At 33.8% G+C, this 15874-nt stretch overlaps 1 protein-coding gene across 1 annotated transcript; it reads right to left on the bottom strand.

Moving 5' to 3' along the window:
• Positions 1–5874: 5874 nt before the first annotated feature.
• On the bottom strand, positions 5875–14614 carry LOC111991515 (uncharacterized). Its single transcript, XM_065778575.1, is given in 8 exon segments — positions 5875–6241; positions 6244–6332; positions 6469–6665; positions 7307–7598; positions 9415–9645; positions 9817–9872; positions 13494–14111; positions 14153–14614. Coding segments are annotated over 8 exon segments (2007 nt in total). The 3' UTR covers positions 5875–6179.
• Between the last annotated feature and the right edge of the window lie 1260 nt (positions 14615–15874).

The raw sequence follows: 15874 nt of genomic DNA, 5'->3' as shown, positions 1-15874 counted from the left end.
CAGCCCATGGACCCTTGAGAACGGCCAATGATCTTTAAAAAGTCCAAAAACCCTAATTTTAACTTATAAATACTCATATTATACCTCCAATCAAAACCTTAGCTAGAGAAAGCCATTTTTTAGCCTCCATCTTCTCTAAAACCCTAATTCTCTTTTCTAAAATACACACATAGCACCTTTGCACGTTTTTTACAAATTAAAAACCTCTCTTTAGTTAGTTCTAAGGCAGAAACTACTTTCCCAATTTGATTTCTCAAAACCCTTTTCAAAACTAATCTTGTTTTTGAGTTGTGATTACCTATAAACTATTGAAATCTTCTTTTACCTTGATGTCTCATTGAAGCTTGTTGTGTAGGCACTGAGGAGCCGGTTAAATATCAATCAAGTTTGTATTCCATAGCAAGGTGAGTTTCTCTTCATAGCTTTTCCTTGATTTGGTTCTTTTATAATTTGTGTTTTTGTTGTTCGTAGTTAATTTATATGTTATTCATGCTTAAAAATGCTTTGTGAAAAAAAAAAAAAAAAAAAAAAAAGTCTCATCATGTTTTGATTGGAAAGTTGATATGATTTGATAAATTGATGAATATGTTTTGATGTGTTAAGTGTTGCTCTTGTTTGTTGTTGGATTCAATGCATGTTTAGGAATAAATTTTGTTTTATTTATCTTTGATATATTTATTGTTAGTTTAAGTTGTTTAGTTTTATATTAGAATCATGTTAGGTTTGGTTTGATTGTTATTTTGTTGCTTGCTTTAAAACTGTGTTTTTAGGCGCGTATGTATGCACACACATACTCATGTATGCGTATGCATACTTATGCCCAGAAATGCAAATTTAGGGTTTTTGCACTTTTGATTGTTTTGCTTAGTACTAAATCCTCCATTTAAGTCTCGTTGAGTCTAATTTTCACATGTTTAGGCCTAGCAGAACATACTTGTTTACACACACTTCACATGGTTCGTTTGTCCCTTAACTGCGGTTGGTGATGAGTGAGAAGATGGAAGGCTCCATTCGGGCCCAAATCTTCTAGAGTTCATCCCACCAACTCACAATTGGTGTCATCACCTATAATGGGCTTTGAGTACATTAAAGGTTTGCTACTAATCTACTATGGGGTCCACTTAGGCCCTCTGTTGGAATCATAGCCCACCAAGTTATAAGTGACCTAATTATCTATCCCTTTATCCTTAGGGAACCTACCCACACTTAGAGAGATCCTAGATCTTATCAATAAGAGGGTACCCTTTATATATCTCTTATTTGTTCAACCATATATCTTGTGATCACCTAATTCTAAAAGACAAATAAAAGATGTAAAGGATTGGAGGATGACACGAAAATTGTGGCATGATAAGGATGGTAGAGATAACGATGCTTTTGGCTCTGAGTATCATAATGAGAGGACTGCTTCTTAGTGATTCACCCTTTGTCACTCATGACAAAAAGGAGTGGTTTTGTATATGAGAGTAGTCTTTTTGTTAGGGGGAGAACTAGCATAAGGTTAGACCAATTAGGGGTAGAGTGCTTTGAGAGATGTAGTGAGGTTTTGATGTATCTTTTCTTACTTCAAGTACCATGGTCTTATGACCACTTTTACTTACATTGTATTCTTTGATATATATGTAATGATGTATGTTTTCTTCACATTTATCTCACATGTGTTGTTTATTTTCTATCTTTATACACATGTTTCTTCTTTTATACAACTTGTCTATGTTTCACACTCGATGCCTTGATGAATCTTGTGTAAGTTTTTCAGATAAACAGGGTTGCAAGTCTATGATGCCATGATTTCTTTTATTGCAAAGTTTTTCAAGAGCTCATTGTATTAGTTAGGCTTTTGAACTTTTCGCATTTTTGGCTTTTGTAATACTTATGAAGTTGTTGTTTTATACTTCTCTCATAATTATGATTGTGGTTTTCTCATAGATTACCAAAGGGGAAGACTATTAGGGTCATATTTTATGTAATTGGTTAATCCTTTGACAAAATGCACTTTACTTGTACTTGGATAGATGTAAGATGGGTTTAATATATCAAGAAATATGTTGCTCAAAGCATATCCAAGAAACAAGTGAAGAAAAACTGTTCAATAAATCTCGACAGATAGCTCGACCGATGCCTACTATCAAGACTTAATATGAAAATCGATAGACAGCTCGACAGCAGCTCGATCTATCGAGAACTATGATTTTTAGTTTCCTAGATCTGAATTTCAGCCCAAACTTATGTCTTTGTTTAGGATTTCTTTTCTTACGACCCTAGACATATATAAGACTTATTTTAAAAGATACAGAAACCAAAAGAGTTATTTTCTCTGTGAGAAGCTACTGCGTTTGTATGCCATAAGGTTTTGTAACCAAGTACTTCCTGATCTTCATTGTTGATGAAGTGAAGAAATTTGCAGCCAAAAACATTCTTCAAGTTGCTGGAGTTAGTCATATACTAGGATCCGTGCAAAGGGTTAGTCACAGATTGGAGATTTGTGCATTAAAGGAAAGAAGGCTACTATAAGATCAAGTCTAATTGAGTATTGGAGTGAAAATTCAACTGTAGGTTGGCATTTCAGAATAGGCCAGGGTAGTTGATAAGATTCTTTATACTTGTAACTGCTTGATTGTTGATTAGTGGATTCTTGGGAGTGGTGACCTTAAAATCATCCGGTGGGATTTTTGCCTTACGAGAGGTTTTCTCCATTTGTCAATAAATCACCATGTCAATTTAATTTCTGTTACATTTAGTTTAATTTGTGATTCGTTGGTGCCTTCATGATTTGCATGCAATTGAACCCTAATTACTTAACTTGGGTAACTGAATTAATTAACCGAGGTCAAGCTATCTTAACTCAACAAACCCTAAAACCTAAAAATTTATCGAAATACCCCTGAAACCTAAAAATGACCAAAATACCCCCTATACCTAAAAATGATCAAAATACCCCTGAGATCTAAAAAATGACCAAAATACCCCCTAAACCTAATAATGACGAAAATACTCAGGAAACCTAAAAATGACCAAAATTCCCCTGAAACCTAAAAAATGACCAAAATAGCCCTCCTAAACCTAAAAAATGCTTGAAATACTCCCAAAAACCTAAAAATTTCCAAAATACCCCTTCTATCGAAACCTAAAAATTACCAAAATACCCCCTGAAACTTAAAAATGACCTAAATACCCCCGAAATTTTTAAAATGGCCAAAATACCCTCTAAAACTAAAAAATTACCAAAATAATCCCTAAACCTAAAAGTTGATCAAAATACCCACAAAACCTTTAAAAAATGATCAAAATACCTTCAAATCAATAAAATGACAAAAATACCCCCAAAACCTTTAAAATGACCAAAATATACCCAACACCTCCAAAATGACCATCACAAATAACCTAAAAGCTATAAAATTACCAAAAATACCCTGAAACCTCTAAAACGACCAAAATGCCCCTCAAAATATCTAAAATGACCAAAATACTACTAAAATTATAAGATGAACAAAATGCACTCAAAGCCTCTAAAATTACCAAAATAGAGGTTTGGGGTATTTTGGATGTTTCAAAGGTATTTTCATCAATTTAAGGTTCTAAGAGTATTTCGGTCATTTTGTAAGTTTCAAGGGAATGTAGGTAATTTTTTAGGTTTTAGGGGTGTTTCATTAATTTTTAGATTTTAGGGCTATTTCGATAATTTTCTAGGTTTAGAGGTATTTCAGTTATTTTTTAGGTTCAGGATACTTTGGTCATTTTTTAGCGTTTGGGGGTAATTTCAGTCATCTTTTAAGTTTCAGAGATATTTTTGTCATTTTTTAGGTTTCATGGGTATTTCAGTCATTTTTTAAGTTTTGAAGGTATTTCGGTCATTTTTTATGTTTCAAGGTTTTTTTTTTTTTTTTTTAAAGGTTTCGAGGGTAATTCGGTCTTTTTTTAGGTTTAGGGTGTATTTTTATCATCTTATAGGTTTAAGGGGCATTTTTGTCATTTTATATGTGTTGGAGGTGTTTTGCTCATTTATAAGTTTCGGCGTGTTTTGGACATTTTTTAGGTTTGGGGCTATTTTGGTAATTTTTAGGTTTTGGGGTATTTTAGTCACTTTTTAGGTTTCTGGGGTATTTCGGCCATTTTTTATGTTTAAGGGGTATTTTGGTCATTTTTTTGGTTTAGGGGATATTTTGGTCATTTTTAGGTTTCAGGGTATTTTGGTCATTTTTTAGGTTCTGGGAGTATTTCAGTCATTTTTTAAGTTTAGGGGTATTTCGGTCATTTTTAGGTTTCAAATGTATTTTGGTCATTTTTTAGGTTTCGGGGGGTATTTCGGTAATTTCTTAGGTTTAAGGGGTACTTTGGTCAATTTTTAGTTTTCGGGGTATTTCAGTCATTTTTTAGATTTAAAGGGTATTTTGGTAATTTTAAGTGTTTTTTTAGCACATTTGATTTTTTTAAGGTTTAGGGGTATTTTGGTAATTTTAGAGGATTTTAGGAGTACTTAGGTCATTTTCAAGTTTTAGGGGTATTTTGTTAATTTTGATTATTGGGTAATTAGGTGGGTTCGGGTTAAAAAAAAAACACAATACCAAAACACATATTTATAAATAAATAAAAAACCATCAACCTTAATTAAAGTTAATTATAAGAAAGAACAAAAATCCACCAAGAGAGAGAGAGAGAGTACTCACAGCTTTTGTGTGAGAAAAATATGGATTGAATGGGAGAAATGATATCAAATTTATACAAAATAAAATGTGAAGAAGAATAGTCAAAATATAAGAAAGGGAAAATGATAAAGGAATGAAGTGTACGGTAAAATATAGAATAGGGGGGAGATAAAAGGGCAAAAAGGGAGGGGAAAAGTTAAAGAAATTGTAACAGTTGGTGTAGACTAATAGGGAGAAGAATAGGTTTTTTTTTTTTTTTTTTTTTTTTTAAAGAATATGGGGAAGAAAATTTTAAAAATAGAAAAGAAGATATAGAAATAAATGAATAATGTGGCCGCTAATGTAGTTCAAAAAAAGCATAGTAAGAATAAATGTTACGCTTCAAATTTTAGATATGAGTGTTTGGATAGCGTTTTGCGTCCACTTTTTCGCTTTGGCTGAAAATTACTTGGGTCCCACGTTACTGTTCACGAACCCCACAAAAAGATGAAAAGCGCAGATGAATTATTTTGTACTGTTCACGTTACTATTCAGCTGAAGTTACAGTACTTTCAACCCAAAAAATCAGCTAGCTTATAAATATTTTACTACAGTCATTTCAGTAATAAGTTCTCATTTTCAGAAAGATAAGCAATATCCAAACAAACCCATAATAATATAAACGAGAGTGGGTTCAAAGTGTTAATCAGAAGACTTGAACATGAACCTCGTGGATCACGAGCCCTGAAAAACAACGGACTAAACTCTTGGGTTAGAAACTTTTGAGTTGTTCAATGGTGATTTCGGTAACTCACTTAATTAAGTTAACAATCACAAGTATGATTGAGAACTCCAACTAATTATGGAGCAAACCTTTTGAATCCTAGGAGTGTACTTGGATCAAACATATTGGCAGGGCCAGGAGTTTACTGCCTCAATTCAGCAACGTTGCGGTGAGAACCAAGGCTTGAGGTTTTCGCTGGACATTTTTCATGCCGAGGAAGACCAATTATGGTTCCTTTTATTTTCAACCACGCTTGCATTTACTATGCAAATTTGAAGTAAAGCAAAAAACGTATCTACTACTCATTGGTGCATGCTATTACTGTTATGGAAGCACCTAAAAGTTCATCACACTCTCCAATTCAACCCTCATTAGAGGACCATTGGTATGCATATGACTATAATATTATATGTTATGCATTAAGCAACATGGAGAGAGAGAGAGAGAGATCAAAGGTCACATAACTTCTACCATCTTGAACATCTAGTTTCATTGCTTCACACACACACACACACACACAAGTATTTTGACACAGCCCAGACCCATAAGGGGGGGTGGCGGGGTTAAAAGAAAAAAAAAAGTAAATGTTTCATAATGCCAGTATTAAAGAAAATCCCCTATTTTACATTTTGAAACCAGTTCCTGGCTTAATGATTAAGGTTTCAAAATTTATAGTATTATATACAATATCTCCCTCACCAATGCAGGCTCTTAAAGATATCCTGTCAAAAAACTCTGTTTTAATGTCCAAACAATGGCCGAAGAGGTAGTCAAGAGTTCAAAGACCAATTGTAGTCCTGGTATACAATATTAATTGGGCCTCCATCCCCAAAAGATGTGTCAAAAGACCTGATTTAGTTGCATCCAAGTAATTGAGGATCCACTTAAGTATTTCTTTGTCATTTCCAAAATCCACACTGCACCTGCAGGGGAAATAGAACATGTGAAAATTCTATTTGAAAGGATCAATATATTCCTATATAATTGTCGTCTGTGGCCTGATTAACAATATCTGTAAATGTCAAAATGGTTGGAAAAACTAAACACTTTGTCACTCACCACTTAATAATTCGGGTGAGATACACAGTCCTCTTCTCCAAGTCAACCTCCATTCCATCACCCTGAAAGAACTCTCTTGCGGCACATCTTAATTCTGATTCAACTCCTTCAGGTGAGAAAAATCGGACAGTTGGGCTTGACCTTGTTCCATTGCAAAGCCCAAAGTGGACTAATGGATTTACTTTAGCAGGAGCAAGCTTGAATTTAGATGAATACAGTGATCAGTTTTATAGACCATCTAATTAGAATGCAAGAAACTATTAAAGCATCATCTTCTCTCAAAAGTACGCTTCATTGGAGAGGGGTCACTAAAAGATTCAAATATCCTTGTTTTGAACATATTATTAATAAGTAAACGAATACATTTCATTTTCAAAAAATGAATATAGAAATTAAAAACTTTCAAGAATACTTGAGAGTAAACTAGTACATGAGAGACTTATTTCCTGATATTTTATAATTGCAACATTTCTTTTGGGGTGGCGGTGGGGAGGAGAGCCTAAGAGAGGCAGATTGTTGTGTGTGTGTGTGTGTGTGTATTATTTTTTTGACTTAGGAGAACTTCACTCAAAGTATATTGTACAAAAATTCTCATTGTATAACAATTAGTTGCACATCGTAGAACATTCTATACAACAATTCTCATTGTTAATCAAATTTCTATAGCAACTAACTCCACCTGCCAGAACCAAAGCCAGAAACTAAAGCTATCCAAAAACAAAGTCCAAAACAAAATATCATATAGAGAAAAAGAGACTACATATTAGACACCTATAACGCGTAAGAATGAGAGGGAATGGTATATATATTTGTAACAAAGATAAGTGAAAATAGTCACCTCCAAACGCTTGTCTCCAGTGCCAAAGGGCTTGACCAAGGAGTAAGGGGCTCTCCGGTTGTTTCTAAGGATCCCATGGCTAATTATGTTAAGGGAATAGGGATACCCTCCTACCAAATATTGGAAGTCAGAAAAGAAGAATCTCCTATCAATTACTCCCTCTGGACAACCAATCCTGATCACAGCATGGATGACCATGGCATTGTACAAGTTCAAAAAGAAGGCTAGCTTCTCATTTTCTGAGAGAGCTAGTAGGTTCACCCGGTGAAGTTCTTGAACCAAATTTACATACCTGCATTTGGGAAATTTTTTAAAAAAATCTATATATTTAGAGAACTTTAGTTTTTTTGAATTGTACATGACTCATAATATAAGAAACAACTAATAATAATTTTGTAGGGATTGCATGGCATCAGGCGGAATCTAACTCATTTCCTTCAAAGAAGAAACTACTATGATGGCTAATTTATATATATTTTTTATGAAGAATCTGTCACGTGATAATTGATGCACCTTGTAAACATTAACTTGTATTGAAAGGTAGGACAAATATCAATTATGTTTCAGGACACACGCACAACATTTTCTTCCAAATGACAGAAGAATCCCTACTATCACGAATTCGCACCACACAGCAAATTTAACAAAAAAAACCATCTTATTAAGCAGGAGAGATACCAACATTAACTTGTGAAAAAGTAGGACAAATAATTGATTTCGAACATAAGTTTCAGGACAGTCAACATACGTGTACATAAAACAATTTTCTTCCAAATGAAAAGAAATAATCCCTAACATGACAGATCCCCACCAACCATAATGAATTGTTCCCAAAAACTTCCTTATTAGGCAGGAGGGATACCACTTGGCTACCAAGGCCAAAGAAAATTCCCACAGATTATTTGTCATTTAGAATTTTTTTTTTTTTTTAAATAAATTGCAACAAGGAATCTAAGAAACCCATTCATCAGTTAGAGCTAACTAACAAATCAACAAAAGATAATTGTTCTAAAACGTAGTGCTTATGCTATGATGCAGGTCTCATTCTTTTCCAAAAATTATAACCAATCATACTCCAGTTACTATTTCAATAAGCACTTCAGTATCATCATTATAGCCATAACATCTATTTCTATCTATCTGGTGCAGGGAGCACAACCAAAATCATTTCAAAGATTATTTTATTTCAATTTTTTTCTTATTTGAGATTAGGGTTTTTTTTTTTTTTTTTTTTTGGGAAATGGATTCCTTATTGAATTTTGAATTTGTGCTTTAATGTTGTTGAAGATTTTATGCTGCCACAAGTATACATCCTAGTACCATGCATTCGCAGACTATGTATTGGTATTGGAAACATACTAACACAATATTTTCACCATTATGCTTCCACACCAGAAGCAAATGAAGGCATAAGATAGTTTTATCTTAGCATCATACTTTCCTTCTTAATTAACATTTTCTCCAACTAGTCTGATTGTGCTACATAGATTATTGTTGTATTGGAATTGTATACAATGAATTCCCTTTTCCTTTTTCCTTTTTTTAATATGGTTTGGCATGATTCATGAATCTTCCATTTTCTACTTGCCAGTTCAATCTCCAGCATGTGATGTATAGGCTTACATATCATCCATTATGGTCATTTCTGCTGCTCATTTGCATGCATGATAGAATGAGTGAATGACTGAACTGGATTAGCCTATAGGATCTACGGCATACCCCAATGTTTTGAGACTCAGGCTTTTCTTGTTGTCATTGTTATTGTTGTCTACGAAGTAAGCACAAAAGTTAAGATGAAAAGGTGTTGAAGTGTCTGCACTGCCACCTACTGTTTAAGTAAAACATTTTCTTCTCCTTTTTGGTGGTTTGTGGTTTTGGGGAGGGCGCCCCCAAGGGGATGTACATATGTAACAACAGACTTCAAAGTTAAAAAAAAAAAAAAAAAAAAAAAAAAAAAAAAAAAAGAAAGCATTTTCTCAGCATTCCTAACATATATGAAATTAGAAATTGACAATATAAGCTAATTGCTGCATAACTTATTGAGTATTGGAGAACAAAATGAAATTATAGATGGAATAAAGTAAATCCAAGAGGAACATTGAGCGTACCTCCGAAATTCTTCACTGTTACTGATGGCCGTATAATCAACATGGCGCCTGTCATCAGAGGCATAGGACTCCAGTATGGCAGTCATTATCTTGGTGAGCCTTTGGGCAATCATAGTTGCAGGCTTTGGTTCACTGTCATTTATAGATCCTCGGAAATTGAAGCATTTGGGAATAAATGGTTCGTGCTCAAGGAAACGATAAAAATGGTTCCCATCTTCAAAATCATTTTCCCTGCAGAAATAACTAACCATTAATGAAACTTGTGATTGGCTAAAAAGGTATACTTCAAGTACTTAATTTCTTTTTCTTTTCTTTTCTTTTTTTTTTTTTTGGGAGCCGGGGGGTGGGGGGTGAGGTGGGTGGGGGACTGGGAGTGCTCTAGTCCAAGAGACATGTTCTTACCCAAAAACGTGATGAATAAAATGCTTCCTGCCAAGCTGCAATCCAATGTAAACAGCCTATATTTGTTGTAGCACAAAATTCATTAGACATTTATGTAGGAGAGAAGTCTAGATATCTTCTTTTCTTTTTTTCTTTTTTTTTTCACACAGAAAGTGGCTACAGAAAATATAGTCAGAAAAACAAATCATAACTATTGCACATGGCAACATGAGTGCATGTACTCAGTTTCCATAAAATCGAGCTGTGGCAGTTAATGTTTGCAGACATTATAACCCAAATCTTACCATGTTGCTATATATAGAGATTCTCTACATACTATTTGAAACAAAGGAGTCTTAATACTAATTTGTGCACATAAGGAAGAGTACTCGAACAAAGCAACCATCCTTAAACTGCAACACCTACTTTAAAGGTATCAGCTTTCTTTGCACTCCCAATTGCACAGAGTACGGATTGGGTGCGCATCACAATTGCCAAATCCAAGAATAAGATCAAGGAAACGTGAACCATTTTTATTCGGTTTGAGCTTATATAAGGTTAGTTTTCAACTTTTATATACAGGTTCTTAAAACTTCACATTTTTTTACCTTTTTTCTTTTAAAGTACAAGTATACTTTAACACAATTTTAGAAAAAAATTTCAACAAAAGACTAAATAAATTATACCCAAATGGATATACATCATCATCACTTGAAAATTGGAACTTTTCAAAATTGACTAAGGCCGAAAATTGTGGCCTATAACATTAAGTTAGGGCAATGCTCGGCCTCGTTTATGCTGAACATAAAAAGCAAAAGAGAACTACATTTAAGATTGTAGGCTAAAGACAACACACAACTGTACATGTAAGATCACAAATCACATCTAGCATGTTGAACAATGATGACCTTACCGGACCCTCCCCTCTGAAAAAAATAATTAGAGAAGCTAGTATGTTATGCTCACCCAATGAATCAACGATGTTTATTGTTTTTCTTTTAAGTCTAGTTAAAATCTCAGATTAAGAATCAAACAATTCGATAAAGTTAAAACCAGATTAGGAAAATAAAGCTCTATAGCTAGAATAGAAAAACTACAGAACCAAATAAAAAAAAGAAACCCTCAAGATATAATCATCAATTTTGAATGCTACGTGTGACATTATCAATTAGGGTATAACTTGAGGATATTCCTCAACATTTGATGTCAATCAAAAAACATAATTGATAGAATCCACCAAAGGTTATAAATATAGATATAGTGAAGAGAATATGTTGTATAATAAATTATTTCCACTGGTGAAACTTGGTAGACAAAGGTAGAGAGCACAAAAAGCCAAAGACATTGACCAATGCATATGCATGTTTTACTTTTTCACGAGTATGGGCTGGTGTGGGGATGGGGGGAGGAGCCAACATTTGAAAGTGTCCTCCATCATGGTATTTTGGGAGTTGGGACCCTCTCAAACTTTTTAAGGAGTGGGAGTGGGACTCATTCATTCTAACCCCTCGGTTGATATAAGGTAAACGTGGTCCATATGATGCACAATCTACACTCATAAATTAGGAACCATTCTGTACAAAATTCAAAAGTTGAACAATCAGAGAGCCACTGGGACGGGAGTCCATTTCAGTGAGAGGACCCAGTCATAGACTCTTTTTAACAATTAATAGTCTTTCCAAGAGTTTGGTTAACACTAATTTTTACTTAATTAGTATATATATATACATATATATATCTCTTCATCATTATCTTAAGGGATGGATTGACCTCATAATTTCTTATTGGATATACAGTTGAAATCTCATTATAAAGATTGGCAAGTGGCCACTAATAAATCAACCGCAACGCGGATTGAAACTTATTAAAAAATTAAATATCAGACCGAATAATAAAATTATATGGGGAAGTCTTATGTAGCAATGTAGGACAATTTAGGGAAGCTCTTATTTGGGTACGAAATTAAGGATTAAAACCAAAATTAGTTCAAAAAATAATATTTTTCCATTCACACAATATCTCAACAATTGTCATAAACTTGTAAAAAAATATTATCTCGCTAAAATTGTATCATGTATTATTAATAATATTTTTGTGAATCTAGAGATGTAGAAAAGGCAAAAAAGAAAAAGGAAAAGAAAGAAGCCCATATGAATATATTTATTAGACAATGTAACAACTATAGTAAGCAACGATAACACTGCTCATAGGTCATGGGAAAGGCAATAAATAAAGTAAGCAAAAGTGCAACCGTGGCTCTATTCCTACCAAAAAGACTAAAAGTAAAACCATGGCTGGCACTGTTAAATATGATAATAAGAGGAAGATTATAATGAACTCCAATGTCCCATCATGAATTAATAAATTATTTTAATTACCCTGCAGTAAACGAGGTTGTTATCAACGGCTATCATGCCGTGCAGTGTGTTGTCATCATTAATGTCACCAATAGGAAACACAGACTTCTCTTGGTCTCAGTAAAAGGACAGCTTCGTCTCTTTGCCTTTGGAAATTCAATACTGCCCTTGATCTTTAGTTGGTCAGCGACTTTACTTACGCGCAGTTTTCAGTTTACGTTTAGACACTTGAATTGAATATCAACCCAAATTTAAAATATCAAGTCAAAGCAAATGACACCCACACACGTATTGTTATCATCTTTTTCTTTATTTTTATGTTCTAGTCTATCTATATAATTTGATAATAATTATATTAGTCATTTCTTATTGTTATTTTTTGTGTTTTTATGTAAAATTATATATATTTTTTACTATAACATAAGATCTATCAAAATTCTAATATAAATTTAAAATATAAAATAAGCCAAACTTAGTATAGTGATTTTATAACCAAGGGAGGCATCATGTAGTTCAAAATATAATGAAATTAGCTTGGTTTGGCGGTTTATTTGGTCTGTTGATTTGAAGTTGACCTCAGCAAAATCCCGCATTCTTAGGTTAACAGGCCCTACCAAATTAGCTAAATAATTTATTTTAAAATAAATTATTAATATAACAAATATAAAACAAAAGACCTGACATTTGTGGGACCAATATCCACTTTAAAAAATAAAATTATGTGTTGTAATATCGTGATAAAACAAAAATCAGAATATTTTGATTTTTTTTTTGAGAATAAAGTATTTTAATTTTAACTATATTATAAATTAAAGATATAAATGTATGGCATTTCTCGTTCAAAAAAAAAAACTTATATATATACTAATTTCACCACACGCGATTCGCGCGTGCAATGAGAATTTTTTTAGAAAAAAAAATTTGTATTTTTATTTTATATATGTAATTTTTATTTTGAAAATCTAATTTATAAGTTAATAAAACAATTTAGAAATTAATAGCAGAGCGGTCCTATTTTTTAGGCAATATTTTAGTAGGAGTTAGAGTTGCATTTTTACCAAATTGTCCATTAATTTTGTCTCTACTTAAACATAAGAGTGTTGAGGTATTTTTTGACAAAAAAATGAAGAACCCAAAAAAAAGAAGCTCTTTAAATAATAGTATAGAAATATAGAAGATATATTTGGCATGCCGCAAATCACATAATAATAATAATAATAATGTCATAGTTCTATCGTTTAAGCTATTAAAAAAAAAAAAAAAAATTTAATAATAATAAGGTGATAATAGTAGTGAATTAGAGTAGAATTGAGAAATGAGTACTGAGAATTGAGGTAATACCTTTTTACGGCCACAGTCAAAGTGGTGAATGAGGACCTCCACCATCTCCCTCCCAGAGAAGCAGTTTTTAACAATCTTCATCTTCATCAGACGGTCCTGAATGGGCAATCTCTGCCTCAACACTTTAACGATAGAAATCATCTCGTCCGTCGATTCTTCCTCCTGATCATCAAACCCGTACACAGGCGACGCGGGTGCAGCATCGTCCGATGGACATTTCGTACTCAACATTTCCTTCACCCTCTGATCGAAACCCCCACTGTTCCTCAGCGAATTCAAAGCCACCAAACCCCCAAACAACTTGTCGTTGAAGAATATCTGTGGTACGGACGAGGTTCCTGTCCTTTCCACCAGCTCTTTCTCTCTTTCCGGATACACGTCGATGTTTATTTCTACGTATTTCAATCCCTTCTCCCGAAAGAACCTTCGAACCGCTGTGCTGTCTCTGCAATTCGACCGAGAAAAGAAGCTGATTCGACCTTTCAGTTCCATGTCGTTTTTCTGTTTTACGATGACCTTTAGCCCCGACAGATCAAACTGCGTCACGTCGTTTTCGTTGTCTTTGTCTTTGTCTTTGTCTTTGTCGTCGTTGCTGTTCTCCTTCAGCGACGACAGTCGTTAACGATGACCTTTAGCCCCGACAGATCAAACTGCGTCACGTCGTTTTCGTTGTCTTTGTCTTTGTCTTTGTCTTTGTCGTCGTTGCTGTTCTCCTTCAGCGACGACAGTCGTTTAACGATTGCTACGGAGAACTCGTTGCTTCTCTCTCTGATGAACTTTCCGATTGAGGATGCTCCGGTGATTAACGACATGTCGTTGTCGTCGTCGTCGTCGTTGTTGTTGTTGTTTGGATTAGAAAGGCCTCGAGGCGCCTCTGGCTTTGGGAGCAGTGAATGAGGTTGGAGGATCTTTACTACGTCGTCGTTTATTGATGACTTGTCTGTCACCGACGACGACGTTTCGGTTATGTCGTCGGTGTCGTCTTCGTCTTCTTCTTCGTCCTCTTCTTCTAGTGGAATTTCTCTCTTCTCGATCTCTATTTCATCTCGAGCTTCTCCGTGATCATTGGCTTTTGATGAATCAGCGGATATTTCGATATTTTCCAATTGGGTTGATTCCATAACTGTTTTTGTTTCTTCAAAAACTAAAACCAAGCTGGACACTAGAGAAAAGTGAGAGGCGAGGAAAGCTAAGGAATGAGAGAATGCGATGAAAGCGGAGGGGTTTTATGGAGGAAAAGAAATTGAGAGTTTTAATGCAACGGAATTTGGATATTTTTTTGAATTTTGATAATATAATTTTCTTTTTTTAAAACAAAATCCTTATCTCTAATTTTATTTAAATAAATATACTCATAAACAAACTAAAGAAGAAGAGGTCAAAGACGTTGAGATAAAGGGACTCTTTCTTGGGCTATAGTCAGCCGGCGGCCCATTGAAACTATCTACGGCCCCATTTTTCTCGTCTTTTACGGGTTCAATTGGGAAGACTTTTGGTTTTTAAATTATGGGTGGACTAAGTTACCCCTTTGAGAACCCCAGGTTAAAAATGGTATCCGATTAGTTTGAAACGTGATTAGCTTGAAACGTGACGTAAAGCTTTGAAGTCTTGTATTCAATTTACCATATTATTGATTATTAGTTTTTTGAATATTTCAACTGACTATGTATTTTTTTTTCGGGTAAAATAAATAAAGTTTAAAATGAAAAGAAAAATGACACTCCTGGCAAGTTATATATATTAAAAAAAAATAAAATTATAAAAAGAACCCTGTGGCTGTGAGAGTAGTGTGAGTTTGAAGCAATGGATTAGGGGTAATTTTGTGAATTTCGAAGGAACGGTTATAGCGGCGGTGATCTAGGGGCATGATGCCAAGTCATCTCATCTGACTGGGCTAATTAATTGTTAGTGAGTTAAGGGTCACATCGTATCCTACAAGTGGCGCCACTTATACCGCTCTAAATGGGAGCATCATCTCAGTGCTGATTCCGGAAATATACCCCTCAATCTCGACAATTTCAAACCAAATTGCATGCCCATTCCATTCATTAGGCCAGTGGCCACCCAATAATTGAAAACTTAACCTATCAAAAATAAATAATTGAAAACTGGACAACGAAATAATAAGGAATTATTAGTTCATCAAAAAAGATTACTTAAGAATTATTTGCCTTAAAAAACAAGTGGACCAGTTTTTTTTTTTTTCCAGTTTTTACATAATATAGGAGAATAAGTTTTAGTCACTAAAAAAAAGTACGACATTTTTTTTTATAATAATTGAGATAGCATGTTTAGATTGAGATATATAAAATAAAAGGATATTAATAATGAATTTTATATATTTGTATAAAATTATATTTTATTAATCACAACTTTTTTCC

This window comes from Quercus suber, unplaced genomic scaffold (genome assembly GCF_002906115.3).
Source record: "Quercus suber isolate HL8 unplaced genomic scaffold, Cork oak 2.0 scaffold_186, whole genome shotgun sequence".
Lineage (NCBI taxonomy): Eukaryota > Viridiplantae > Streptophyta > Magnoliopsida > Fagales > Fagaceae > Quercus > Quercus suber.
Note: the sequence above shows the minus strand (reverse complement) of the source record. Positions and strands in the feature narration are given on the sequence as shown.